Source organism: Ranitomeya imitator, chromosome 2 (genome assembly GCF_032444005.1).
Source record: "Ranitomeya imitator isolate aRanImi1 chromosome 2, aRanImi1.pri, whole genome shotgun sequence".
In the NCBI taxonomy this organism is placed as follows: Eukaryota; Metazoa; Chordata; class Amphibia; order Anura; family Dendrobatidae; genus Ranitomeya; species Ranitomeya imitator.
In genome coordinates this window covers 715640407-715655682 of record NC_091283.1, presented here as the reverse complement: position 1 = coordinate 715655682, position 15276 = coordinate 715640407, and the positions used below count along the sequence as shown (strand labels likewise).

General features: G+C 43.6%; 1 protein-coding gene across 1 annotated transcript in view; it reads right to left on the bottom strand.

The window, feature by feature from the left end:
• Window positions 1-12998, bottom strand: part of RGR (retinal G protein coupled receptor) — a 44693-nt gene extending 31695 nt beyond the window's left edge. Inside the window, exons 1-2 of the mRNA XM_069753139.1 lie at window positions 12682-12998; window positions 9965-10121 (exon numbers count right to left, since the gene is read on the bottom strand). Coding sequence (XP_069609240.1) covers window positions 9965-10121; window positions 12682-12760 — 236 coding nt within the window. The 5' untranslated portion in view covers window positions 12761-12998. The remainder of the gene's footprint in view (window positions 1-9964; window positions 10122-12681) is intronic.
• Window positions 12999-15276: the final 2278 nt, after the last annotated feature.

Here is a 15276-nt window from a genome sequence, read left to right as displayed (position 1 = left end):
ACTCTGAGTGTGACTGTTTATCCTTGGGATTACATTTTGTGGAATAACTCCACATTCAGTCAGCACCACCGTAGCAAGAGTGCACGTCTTTTTCTTTTCTACTTTGGTTGCGGCTAGAAAAAAAAAAGCAACACAACTGGTGGCAGGGGGCATATGATTACTCTGTTGATCCAAACTGAGCACTCTACCTGTGTAGAAGAGAGAAATGGGCTGCAAGTGCTGCTGAAGCGCCAGGTCCGGAATTGCTGGGGTCGAACCTCCTGTTGCTGGAGGGAATGAGATTGCAGATGGAGCGAGCCTGAAACCAGGGTGAATGGGGCATAGCCAGGGTGAGTGGGTTATAAGGGGTTGCACGGGAACTGAAAGGGGCTTCTCACCAAAATGCTGAGCAGGTGCGGATCGCTGCTGGAGAGAGGAGAGCGATAGGCCGCAACATGCAGATTCAAAGTGAGCGCGGTAGAGACTCACCAATATCAGCAGGTGTGCAGAGATTTGCGCGCCGGGCAGAGCATTACAGTACAGACGTCGAGGTACCGACTGGCACACAGAGAGACACGCGCATTGTGGTGCAGACATTCAGGGGACGGTGGCTGCTCAGAGAGACACGCATCGAGTGAAATCTTGCAGAGAGCTTCACTCTTATGCTCCACAGTTAAATGGACTAGTGGCTCAGCAGGCAAGACCGGCGACCGCCCGCTCCTGCCAGAAGCAAGATCGTGTGTTGTGCGGTGACACCTCAAGGCGCTTCACCAGCCTTTGCCGGCATCCCATCACTTGTCAGACCTCCAGAGAGTGACGGACAGCAGAGCTACAAGTTTAACCTGATAACAAAAGACTGTTTAGTTAAATAATCATTGCTGTTGAACAATTAAATAATAGTTAACCCCTGCTCTGCTCTTCTGCGTCACTGCATCCAAGCACCTGTGTGTTACATTTGGTGTAGTCAGCAGGATGCAGTCCTTAGACGCAGACACTGCAGACCAGTCCAATATGAGTACTTCCAGATCCAGTTTACCATTGGGGCAATGCTTAGTAATCTCCCAAAGTTCACGGAAAACAATATGATGTTGTGGGATCGGACCGAAAGGATCAAGAGAATGCTGCGGATGCACCCCATGGCCCCTGCGCTGCAGGCAGAGATAGCATTCATGACCCTGGATGGTGAGACCCGGTATTCCAGTAATGTTCTGCCCTCCACATGAGCAGGATACATTGGGGAAGGTGGTACAGGTTTTGGAGGAGATGCATGGGGATCCTACTGACGTTGGAGAGTTGTGCATGTGTTTATTTGGTCATGTTCAGTGAGAAGGGGAGACAGTGATGCAATATATCAATGCGTTGCAGGAGGTGCATGCACACATTACAAAGAGGGAAGATGTAGGAACCATGGGAGTAGGGCCTCCTGATAGAATTTTGAGGGATCAATTTGTGTCAGGTCTTAGGGACACGCCACTTAAACAGGCATTGCGAGAACGTTTGTGTGCTATCCTACGTATGACCTTCATAGAGGTGGGGGCAGAGGCGCGCGTAGGAAAGCAGGAAAAGGGGGTGGTCCTTATTACAAGTGAAGTACCTACCCTTCCTGCAGCAGAGCCAGAGAGATCCGGAATGAGATACAAGAGATGCGGAGTAAATGGTCCAGTTTTAGGAGAGACCCTGTTCCAGCTCAAGTTCCACTGAGAGGAGCCCCCTCAACCAGAGACAGAAGTGATGCAGGATCTCACCTTTCTGCCCAACCTGGTGCCAAAGGGGGTCTAATGTGCTTCAACTGTGGCAAGACAGGACACTATGCTCGAAGCTATGCGAGCCAGAGATGGCCCCCACCAAGGCAGCCATTAAACTAGAGGGCTCTGTGACTGAGGAACACAGTCTAGAGCAGGGAAGACAACAAAAGGGAGAAGGAAGTCCTGAGAACATATTTTCTACAAGCCCTACGGCCTGGGCCGAGGTGAATGTGCGAGCTGTTCACTGCTTAATCGACACTGGATCTCGAGTGACTACTCTGCCCGAAGCCTAATTCAGATGACACTTCCCAGAATTCTCGCAGCCAGAGCGGGGACCAGTAATAAGATTGACAGCGGCCAATCAATTGCCCATTCCAGTCGCAAGAGTGGTCTGGATGTAGATTAGAGTGTGGGGTAAGAATGTAGACTACAAAAGGGTCGTATTGGTCACAGGAGATGTCGGTCGTGGACCCATAATGACTCTTGGAATGAATGTGCTGAGGGAGATGGGATAACTTTTTATTAATGAGCCCCAAGAACCTTTCTTGAACCAATGGAGAACACTAATCCCTCAATGGAAGGTGTTTCAGAAATTGATCCAAACAGCTCAAGCCCAGGAGATGTCAGGAGAAGGAAAAGTCTTGGGGAAAGTGATGGTTCTGGTGGCTGCAAAAATTAACCTACCGCCCGGCCAGACAGTGCTCACATTGCCAGTAAGAGCTTGCACTCCCCTGGAGGGAGTGGTAGTACAAGTAGAGCCAACAGCAATAGATCAAATACCCCCTGGGTTACTCTTCGCTTGGACATTAGCCACAGTTCCAGACAGCAACGTTGCAGTACGGTGTGTCAACCTATGGACCGAAATTCTCACCCTTCTACCCAAGAGTGAAGTGGCCCAGATCTTGGGAATGCCGGAGAAGCTAATGCCTTCCGAAGTAGTTCAACTGGCTGTTGTGCGAGGGGATCCATAGACTGGCAACAGGAAGGAGGGTCATAGAATCTTAGAGTGAATGCGGGTAGAATTGATGGGACTATTACCTCCACAAGTTCAGCAAGTGGAGAATGTGCTACAGCACTATCAGGAGATTTTTGCCCGCCATGAAGAGGACTTCAGTTGCAGCCAGACTGTCACTCTTGAAATTCCTACGGGGAGTGCTGCTCCAATCTGAGAAAGATATCACCAAATACCTTCCCAGATATATAAGGAAGTGAATGAAATGCTGGCTTACATGTTGCAATGTGGAGTAATACGAGAAAGTCAGTCCATGGGCAGCCCCCATTGTGCTAGTCCGAAAAAAAGATGGGACCTTACGTTTCTGCATCGATTATAGGTGGCTGAATGCCTGCACAGTGCAAGACTATTATCCATTGCCTTTGGGACAAGCAAAGTACTTTTCCACCCTTAATCTGGCCTGCGAGAGCTGGCAGGTGCCAATGGCTGAACACGACTGGCCATAAACAGCATTTGTATTGCCCATGGGGCTGGTCGAGTTCAACCACATGCCCTTTGCCTGACTAACGCCCCAGGGATGTTTCACCATTCGATGGAGAGATATCTAGGGACTTGAATTTTGAGGCTACCTTGATTTATCTTGATGACATCATCGTCTACGCAACTACCTTTGAGGAGCACCTTCAGTGGCTCAAGCAAGTGTTGAGTCAGCTACAGTGCCATGGCCTAAAGGTGAAGTCACAGAAATGCCATCTCTTCCACAAGGAGATTGAATATTTGGGACATAGTGTGTCCAGTGAAGGAGTATGACCTGCACATGAGAAAGTGGCGGTGGTACAAGAATGGCCCAATGCTACAACGTTGAAAGATGTACGGGGCTTTCCTGGAGCTTACTGGGTACTACTGAAGATTTGTGAAAAATTTCACCCATATAGCAAAAACCTTGCTGGAACTGTTAAAGGGAGTGCCGGCCGGCTTAAAGAAGTGAGCCATCCAGTGGGGAAAGAAGAAGAATTTGGAGGTTTGAAAATGGCCCTGACCGAGGCCCTCATATTCGCCTATGACGATTTTTCACAGCCATTCATCCTTTGCACCGACGGAAGTCTACACAGACTGGGAGCAGTCCTGTCACAGGTTCAAGGAGAGAAAGAATGGGTGATGGCCTATGTGAGCCGGTCCCTGCATCACTCAGGGCGAAACCTAGACAACTATAGCTCCTTCAAGTTGGAGCTGCTGGCCCTGGTATGGGCCATGACTGAGAATTTCGCAGAGTACATGTCCAGATCAGAGGTTCTGGTGAGGACAGATAATCCCTTAGTCCACCTGCAGAATGCAAAACTAGAGAACAACGGTGGGTGGCCCACATGGTGAAGCATCGGTTAAAGATTGTATACTGGGCCAAGGCCATGAACGCTCATGCCGACGATTATAGAAACTTGATTCCAGCTCACCCAGTTGCTCTATGCTCATCCACCTGGGGCTCAGACACCGGCCTTTCCTCGGTCTCACATAAAGGAAAATAGAAAAAATTGGAGTCTGGCTCAAAAAGACTAGATTTTCCTTTTCTTTTTATTTTAAAAAAGAAAATATAGCACATACAAAATAAAAATTTACATGGTCGACATGACCCAGTCGAGGTGTTTTGACGGCCCTAGGCAGTCTTACTCATGACAAAAGAAAAGTTGTGAGTCAAGAGAAAGACTGCCTAGTGCAGTTGAAACGCGTCGACTGTGTCATGTCGACCATGTAATTTTTTTTTGTAAGCACTATATTTTCTTTTGAAAAATAAAAAAAAGGAAAACCAAGTCCTGTTGAGCTGAACTCCAATGTTTTCCATTTTACTCATGCTGGAAGAATTACACCATTTGTACCGGATTGGGAAGTCCATACTTACTCCTTATCACCCTCAAGCGAATGGAGCCTGTGAATGCTTCAATCGAACATTGATCGAGACGTTACGCACTTTGGAAGGAGATGGGAAGATACGGTGGACTGAGTTTGTTGCAGAACTGGTGTGGGTGTATAATAACAGAGTGCACAGCACAACAGGGTTCACGCCTTATACCTTGTTGTTCAGGCTACTCTTGGGTTAAGGAACACCGGCATTGATTGCAGACTCTCCGTCGACTGGTGCAGATGAAATTTTAGGAACTCAAGCACCATGAGGCAACTCTGAAACTCTGGTGTCACGCTGCAGCACTGCAGGTAAATGCAAACTCCACTAGATGGCAGCAGAGTGGAGAGAGGGCTGAAATCCTGCTCAGAGCAGACCAGCAGAATTGCAGCAAGGCTACCATCAGGTGGCAGCAGAATAGTCATACAAGCTGGGTCGATACCAGAGAGTAGCATAGTAACAAGGTGAATCCCAAAAACAGAGTCTGAGGAGTGCCAAAAGGTCAGTATCGGTCTGTCGCAGAAGTACCAGAAGGAAGAGACAGAATCAGGTCAGTGCCAAAGCAGAGTTGAGTACCAGGGAATCCAAACACACAGGGACACACAGAGTTGGGGCGGGAAGAGAGGCATGAACAGTCAGAGGCAAAGATAGCTAAATGCAATATGACAAATCAGGGTCTCACCAGAGCCCGCTACACATGCTGTAGGCAGGAAATATAAGTGGCACTGCCTGCAGGATGCAGTGCAGAGAAATAGCAGCCTGACACCAGAATGAGGCAGAGAAAGTTAACCCCTGTTATCACCAGACCGGGAAAGGAGAGACAAGACCTAAAACTCGGTCTGGATCATGACACTGGGGATCAAGTTTTGGTCCAGAATAAGTGGCCCCGGGGAAAATTGGAAATCCTGTGGAAGTTAACTCCACACCGAGTGACACGATGGGTTGACCCCGATGGGCCGGTGTATGATGCTCAGTCTGAACAGGAAGGAGGAACACCCACTAGAATAGTCAATCGTAGCATGTTACGGCCCTGCTTGTCCAAAGAACCCAAAACTGGAGAAGAGTTGCCAACAACAAGTGAGGTGCCCCCAGCTCCGGTTTCTAACTTAGATGGAGAAGAGGGACTGTCCGCTTTGCCCCCAGACCCCAATGATTTGGAACCTACCACTCCCAGGGAGATGAACACTGAACCACCGATGCTGGAATTCGCTAAAGTGCAGACCCACTGGATCAGAGTAGCCCTCTACTGCCATGACTCAGCCAGAATCAGAGCGAACCACAGCTGCAGTGTCTCCCGTCTGCTACGAGAAAGATCAGTTTATTTGGCAAAAAATTATCCAAGAAAATGAGAATTGTGAACGTCTGGTGAAAGAGCTCGCCCGTTGAATGGCAAGCTAAAGGAAGGCGTGGGTGCAGAAGGGAAGACCGGGCTGCAAGTGCGTCTGAAGCACCAGGTCCAGAACTGCTGGGGCCGAACCTCCTGTTGCTGGAGGGAATGAGATGAAGGGGACATAGCCAGGGTGAGTGGGTTAAAAGGGGTTGCTCGGTAACTGAAGGGGACTTTACACCAGAGCTCTGAGCAGATGTGGACCGCTGCTGGATCGAGGAGTGAGAAAGGCCGCAGTGCGCAGATTCAGAGTGGGCACGTTACAGACTCACCAATATCAGCGGGTGTGCAGGGAGATGCACACTGGGCACAGCATTGCAGTACAGATGTCTAGGCATCGGCTGGCATACAGAGAGATGCGTGCCGAGCACAGCATTGTGGTGCAGACATTCAGGTGAAGGCGGCTGCTCAGAGAGACAGAGAGATACGCACCAAGTGAAATCTTGCAGAGAGCTTCACTCTTCTGCTCCGCAGTTAAATGGGCTAGGGGCTCTGAGGGCAAAAAACGGTGACAGCTCACTGCTGCCAGAAGCGAGACTGTGTTGAGCGGGGACACCTCAAGACACTGCACCGGCTTCTGTCAGTATCTCATCACCTGTCAGACCTCCAGAAAGTGAAGTACAGTGGAGCTCCGATAAGTTTAACCTGATAATAAAAGACGGGTCTAGTTAAACAACCGTTACACAGTTTATTTTGCATCCCTTTTCCCCTGTTATCTCTCTGCGAAGAGTTCATTGCTGTTGAACAATTAAATAGTTAACCCCTGCTCTGCGCTTCTGTGTCACTGCATCCAAGCACCTGTTGTTACACCTGCATAGGAGAAATGCAAGAACAATGAAGCTGGCCAGATCAAGGGATTCGGACAGTTTCAGAGCAGAACTTGCAGTCTGGAAATCACAGAGTCTTCTATTCTAGTGGTGCACGCTTTTCAGGTTGGGGTCACACCAGCGTATAGCATTTAATGTGAGCGCATCAAATGTGATCTACTAATGATACTCAGCTTAAACTCTGCTGTGATTGTGAACCGAGTGTCAGTGCCCTGTGCTCCAATTCTCTCGCATGAGTGAATCGCAGCACAGGTATGGAGGGGACAGAGAAAGTCATTGTATAGGTGAGTGTGATCTGCCGAATCGGCATTACAACATAATCACAGATCTGAACTGCCCCATGAAAAACACTGGACAGAGTGCTATGCGATGTTTTATCTCATAGCACACAGCTGTGTTATACGCTTATGTGACTCCGGCCTTACCTAAATAATCAGCGACTCTGGGACCTAAGAAACAAGTTGTACACTATAGAAATAAAAATCCCTCTGTTCTTGACAGCATAGAGGATTTTTAATAAGTGGTGAAATGCAAACTTGATTGTTTTAACCATCATTTTGCAATTTTAACCATTCACAAAGAACTCAAAAGAGACAAGCCCTTTAAAGGGAGTGTAGGATGGAAAGGCATTTTCATCAGCCCTATAAGGAATGAATGGAGCAGTGGTTGGGCAGATGCACTAATCCATTATGCAATAAGGAGAAAAGTGTCTCATTGGGGATAAACTGTCTATCGCACGGATCCCAGTAGTCAGACCTCCACTTATCAGTAAGTTATAATTTAGCCTCTGGATAGTTGATAATTTTTTTCCCCTAGATAACTCCTTTAAGTGAGAATAACACTTGCAGTTAAATTATGACATTCTATGTCAATTTTAGGTCGCATTTAAATGATTGCATTACAGCTACAAATTAAACATAGCATAAAAAGTAAACTTTGTACTTGAAAAGATCTCACAGTATACAACATACATAATTACCCGCCATCGTGAGAAAGTTCTCATGCAGCGAGAATTGACATCACTAAGGTCACCAGGATTCATCGGCAATGAAATCTGGTGACCTTTCTCATGTCAGCGCTAGACACTACAGGTGTGTAATCATGCTTCTGTCTCAGCATGTTCTGGCTGGCTTGCTAAGTGGTCACATCATGCCACCATTCAACAAACTACTCAGATGTAGCAGAGTTGGAGTCCTTCGTGGGACAGTACACATACGGATTTTATGTGGACAGGTAAGCAATATAGTGGATTATTATTTTTTATTTACACAGTAATAAATGGGAAAAAGAGTGGGAGTATTTATTTAAAATAAAGGACTTTGTGTGCTTCTTTCAAATAAAGGATTTTATTCTGTGTGTGTCTTTATTACATTTTACTATGGGGTTAGTAATGGGGGTGTCTTATAGACACCTCTCCATTACTAACTTTTGGGCTTGATGTCAGCTGACAATACAAAGCTGACATGGACCCAAATACCTTTACCCCTCTTGCCACCACACCAGGGCAAGTGGGAAGAGCGAAGGCTAAGTGCCAGAATTCACACATCTAAAGGATGCCCCATTTCTGGGGTGGCTGAGGGACGATTTTCTTAGTCTGGGAGGGGGCCAATATCCATTGCTCTTTCCTAGCTTTTAATATCAGTCCACAGCTGTCTTCCTGGCTTTTGCTGCTTATTAATTATAGGAGGGACCCAATGTCATTTTTTGGGAGGGTCACCCCTTGTTAATGACCAGGAAAGGCTAAGTAAACAAGTAGACCACTGTGAGCTGATATTAATTAAATAGGAAACTCCTTGTGTATTACCCCCTTCCCAGACTATAAACATCAGCCCACAGCTGTTGACTTTTCCTTAGCTCGTTAATAAAAATTAGGTGGACCCCATGCCATTTTTTTCTTTAATGTATAAATTAGGAGCAGAATACATCTATCTATCTATCTGTCTATATATCTATCAATTGTTTTATTAGTTAGTAAACTAGCTTGTCATGACCTAGAGAATTACTGTATGTAAAATTTGACGTTAAAAACATATTGCATACAGATATGGTTAGTAGGTGAGAAAAATCACATTGTACTTGCATGACACTCATCTTACTTTTCAGAAACAACATCAGACTGATTTTATTTATGCTGATGAATGTGAGCTCATGTGAAGACAATTGCCTGCACCGGGAATTTTTAGGGGCTTCATATCAAAAGGGGCGAATACTTATGCACATGCCTTTTTTTTATTTTGTCCCATAAATTAATTTTCTGCCTGTCTTTTTCTCACTTCAATTCACCAACTGAAACTATTTAGTGCTCATGCATCACATACAAGTTGGATTGCAAAAATATTTAAACACCAATTGTAATGTAAAAAATGTTCAGTATTTGGTCAGTATTTTACATCATTATTTGTAAACCAAAATAAAGAGAGGAACAATGAAAGGAAAAATACGATAGAAAGTCATCACCACGTCTGTATTTGTCACCCACTCCTGATTTTGGCTTACAAATACTCATGTAAAATATTGATGCAAAATACTGAACGTGTGAACGTGGCCTTATAGTGTGAGCTGGTGCCTTTAGGATAATGTTATTAGCACTCAATATATGGCAGTAAATATTTGTTGGGTCTGCAATTTCCAAAAGGAATAGACATTATCAGCTCTGATTGAAGTTGAAGGGTCAGTAAGCATAAACCTTTAGAATGAAATGGTTCGATAGTAATTTTATACAATTTTATGTTTTCTGTGCAATGCAAGAACTTGCTGAGAATTTAGCATTATGTTCCCACATTGCATTTCAGCTAAAAAAAATGCTGCGGCAACATCTGCAATAAATATTGCCCCAGATATGATTGTAAAAGCGGTGCAGGTAGGCCGAACATGTCTCCTTTGGAAAAGGTGAAATACATCAGGAGGATAAAATGACATTTCATATCCTCAGTACAGGTGAGTTTATGCTATGGATAGTTTTTATAGTGGGTGCATCAGATTTCTTTACAATGCTGTTAAAGTAAAATGTTTTCACTAATTGGAATCGTTTTATCAGCAATCTCTATCCAGAAGGAGGTTTGCCACAATGTAACACAGATATGGATACTGCTTTGTAGCTTTTTTAATTGCCCAAGAGCCAATACACAAAATTTATACCTAAAATCTATGCCTGCATTACATTAATGGTGAATGTGTTACCTTAAGAAACTGGAAAAGGCAGCTACAAAGGCATTAATACACAGTCCAGTGTCAGCCACTGCCAGGCTTATTATAAGCAGGTTGTTTGGTGTCCTGAGCTCTCTGATTTTGTAGAAAGAAAGGATTGTCAGACCGTTTAGAATGAAGCCAAGCAGAGCTGTAAGAAAAAATCCGCCTTCATCACCAAAGGTTGCATTGAAATAATGATCAAGCCACAACTAGGTCACATACATGACAGCAGTTATTGTTATCATTGTCAAAGGGTTTGATTGCTGCCTGTTGCGCCCACCACCATGTCTGACAAGGTACTGATCAGCATAAGGGTATGTGCACACGTATTCTTGGCCACTGCGGATTTTTCCGCAGCAGATTTGATAAATCTGCAGGGCAAAAACGCTGCATTTTTGCTGCAGATTAATTGCGGATTTACTGGGGTTTTTCTGCGGTTTTCACTGCGGTTTTACAACTGCAGTTTTCCATAGGGGCAGCGGTAAAACCGCTGCGGAATCCGCAGAAAGAAGTGACATGCTGCGGAATGTAAACCGCTGCGTTTCCGCATGTTTTTTTTCCGCATCATGTGCACAGCGTTTTTGGTTTCCCATAGGTTTACATTGAACTGTAAACTCATGGGAAACTGCTGCAGATCCACAGCAAAATCCACATCGTGTGCACATACCCTAAGGGCTCGTGCAGACCGTATTTTCATTCAAAGTGTGATCCGACAAAATCTCGGATTGCAGTCGGACCAATGTTCTTTTACGGGTCTGTGCACATGTCCGATCTTTTCCTTCGAGTCAGTCTGAGGAAAAAATTGCAGCATTCATAATTGGCATCCAATATTCGGATCGCACTTGGCCATACAAGTCAATGAGTCTGTGGAAAACATCGGACTGCACTGGGATCACATCTGCGTGGGGTGTGATTTTCACAGACAGACAAAATGGAGAATTTTTTTCTTTCATCTTCTCCACATCTGAGAAAATCAGATCACACGGTGATCACACTTGGATGAGAAAATATATGACCCTGCAACCCTAGTCGAAGGATTCATACGGACGTTCATACATATCGGTCCGAGCATGGACCACAATACAAAAACTGGCCATGGCTCCCCCAGGACGAGCCTAACATCCTTGTAGATATACATGAAGCTGTCAGATTGGGACAGCTGCGACCAATTTGCATAGACGTCTGCATGAGCCTTTAATCCCAGCTCCTCCAATAAATTCCAGATAAGGGCTTGTTCACAAGTCGTGTTTGTGATGCTTTTTTATTCAGTGCGCTTTTTTGCAAATAAAAAATTCAGCAATTTGCAGTTGCAGCAAAATTAATGAGAGTTCTAAAATCCCATTCATATGCTGTGTTATTTTTTTTTTTGCATTTTTGAGCTGTGGTGCATTTTTTTTAAACAGCAGTATGTCAATTATTACAGAATTTTTGCTCTGTCTTTATTACCCATTCAATTGAAGGCATAACAAATTGCTTAAAACATGCACTTAAAGGGGTTGTCCCACAAGCAAAGTACATTTTAATAAGTAGATATTGGATTATAAATGGGTTATTGGATGTACTGAGTAATGGCTGTGTCTGACTGTGCAGTAACATGGTCTGATCATAACACAGGGGGAGAAAGCAAAAGAGTGTACAGACACTTGTACAGACACTTGGAATTGCTTGCCTGAGGAGGTGGTGATGGCAAACTCAGTCGAGGGGTTCAAGAGAGGCCTGGATGTCTTCCTGGAGCAGAACAATATTGTATCATACAATTATTAGGTTCTGTAGAAGGACGTAGATCTGGGGATTTATTATGATGGAATATAGGCTGAACTGGATGGACAAATGTCTTTTTTCGGCCTTACTATGTTACTATGTTACTATGACATTACAGAATGGGATCACAGCTGCTGCTTTCTGTGAGATAAAACATTTCCTTACCTGTTTATAAACTTGTTTTATCTCACAGAAAGAATCAGCTGTGATCCTGTGCTGTAATGCCTGTATACTCTTTTGCTTCCTCCCCTGCCCAGGAGCTGTGATATGATCAGACCATGTTCCTGTACGGTCAGACACGGCCATTACACAGTACACAGCAGGGGCATTTATAAGATTATCTCAACATATCCAAAGTCATATACTGTAGATAGAGTAAGATAATTTCCATTATTTGTTATTTCATGCAACAGATCTTATAGATACCTCTCAATCATCAGAAAGAAGCAAGTAGGCTATTGACACAAGTGATCATACCGGTGTCAATACATTTGCAAGAAAGAGGAAAATGCAGAATGCTGCTGTCTCTGAATCACGTCTATAATTTCTTTACCATTTAGCTGCTGACACGTTCATGTTACTTGCAGATTATGCCAATATTATATGTGAATTCACTTGTCTTTTGCTTTATCTATATAATGCGTTTGTCCTTATGTAATTATTTATATCGTATGAAATGGTTTTTGCTCTGCATGAAGTCCGTTTGCAGCGTTACATCGCCTACTGCAAGGTAAGGATTATACAACCAGAGACATATTTCCCATCATTTGAGATGTGTGTTGCACATCTGATTTTTCCTACTATTAATGTGATATAAGGAGTCCAAGGGATTCAAGTTTTTACTTTTGATGCCTTGCTGTGCTGAGATGATCACAGAAACATGACCCTTATCTTGCTGATTTTAATGGTAAATAAAAACTGAGTCCACTATGATATTAAAATCTTACCTTCGACCAGGAGAATTGTTCCAATGCCAAATACTTCAATCTCGGAGAAACCTTCAGGAAGCGGGTAAGATGTAACCATGTTTGCAAAATTGTGCTAACACCCTGGTGAACTGTCTGCTGCTTTCCCTTCGCACAGGCGCACACTAGAAAGGCTTCCTTTTAAAGGGTCTGTTTGTCATGAAGCATCAGACAGGTCGTTATGTAAGATCTTTTTGATTCTTAGTAGTTATGTCTGAAACAAGCCAATCCCCAGAAGAATTTCCTAATGATGTGAATGAAAGCTGGATTGCTCTCTTTGCAGTGCTCCCCCCGATTCTACCTTTCCTAAATCCTATTTACATACCATGGTAAATAGGCTGCATTCATAGGTCTGAGAACAAGGGGTTTGTGATTATGAAAACTGGCTTGTGAACTACCACAGGCTAGAAAAGCTGAATCCTCTGTGTGGTGCCTAATTGGCAAAGATATATAACAATGGAGGGAATGTTGTTAAACCAACACTCAACATTTTTACAGCCTGAGCTCAGCAACTCCATGCACAATAATGTATCGCTGCTTCAGAGTAAAAAAAAAAAAAAAAAACTAACATCAATTTTATTCCAAAAATTATATTAATAATACAGTGAAATGCCTATATGAACCTACAGACAACAGGGCCAGTGTAAAAGAAAATTTAGGAAAAAATGTAGGCAAAAAACAGCATTTAAATACAATACCTACAAAGGATGACTGGATTAAACTTTATTAACTCAAAAGGATAAAATCACAGTTATATAAAAAGGAAAAATACATCATGAAAGAAAGTCCAAAGAAGGTACAGAATGATAATATGTGCTAATGGTATAATTTAGAATACATGAATAATGCACTTAGTAATGAAAAAATGTCACAGTATACTATGTATCCACATTTATAATGGTTGAAGGTAGGTAAGGCATTAAAACAAATACAGCCGTGAACAATAAATTTAAATGTAGGTAAGTAGAAATAAAATTAACTTAAATAAGTCATTTATACAGTATTAATGTGGAAAATCAGTAAAATACAGAGATTTCTCTAAAGTGATGGTAACATGAATAAACAAAGTGCTGCTGGATGTGACAATTTGGATGAACCATGAAGCCCACTCTGTGCTCCAGAGAGCCGGAAGCAAATGCGATGGCAGAGCGGGTGGCAACAGCATCCACTCAGCATTCAGATCTGTGGGATGCAAAATTGAGCACATAATCACACTAACAAAACAGAGGATCCCCTAGGCATGGACAGACTGTGCATGGAATGCAAGTTCTTTAAAATAAAAGACAAGGGAAAGAAATGGATATCTATATGAAGTATGACTAGAAAATATAGCTGGCAACTATGTAGTCTTGTGTAATAAATCCATATAAGTAGGACTATATGTAAAAAGAGCTGGACAGTTGATAATGAATAGCAGAAAAAGAAAGGAGAGAAAACTCAACCAAAAAGCCCAGATAACTCAAATAGTGTTAAATATCGTAAATCTTTATTAACAACCAAGTGATTACATGGGATTGCAGAAAAATACCGTGCAAACTAGAAAAACATTATTTAAAATGACCACCAATACATATTTTTACTGACCTCACATATCAGGCAATAGCATCCCCTGCCTGGCGAAAATTCAGCTGCAGTTGACTATGCACTATAGCTGACACCTGGCTGTATCAGTCTTGATTGGTTTTGGCACCAACCATGACTTTTTAACCCTTTAGATCAGTGTTTCTCAACTCCAGTCCTCAAGACCCCACAGCAGGTCATGTTTTCTGGATTTCCTTAGTATTGCACAGGTGAAAATGTCATCACCTGCTCAAGCATTAATTCCACCGCCTATGCAATACTAAGGAAATCCTGAAAACATGACCTGTTTTGGGGTCTTGAGGACTGGAGTTGAGAAACACTGCTTTAGATGCTGCTAACAGTAACTATGGAATCTAAATGGTTAACAGAGTGTGGGGGTTCCCTCTTTAACCCCATCAGCACCCTGAGATTTTGATAATGTGGTCTTGATGTTTGCCATGGCAATTCATGGACAAATAGCGGCTTTAGAGTCTGCTGTTCAGAAGTTAGCAACATTTAGGTGGTAAAAATAAAATTTTTCCTTCCTGTCATGCCACTTTGTATTAATTCCTGAAAAACTCCCAAATGGTTAATAACCTGCCTGACAGCAGTTTTAAATTAATTGAGGGGGCGCTGTTTTTATAGTGATCTCATTTTTGGGGACTCTACAACATACAGGTCCTCCAAAGTCACTTCAAAACTGAATAGGTGTTAGGGCTAGCGGAACGCACCAAATAATAAGACTGATAGTGTACGGTGCGTTCGTAGCCCGGGGTCCACCGTGCAGAGATGGAACCTGCTGCTGAGTAATGACGGACTATATGGCGGTACTCATAAGTATACTCGCGTGGGTTAAACTTCACCCAACGTGAAGGAAGCGATCCTGTTGCGTCACAGGGTCGCGGTACCGCACATAGAAGGCGAGCAAGCAGTCAGCGAACTTAACCCCAACTAGGATTGAAGTCCGATTAGACCCTTGCAGGCACAACACCGCAACAGGGTGTGTTAGGCAACTCT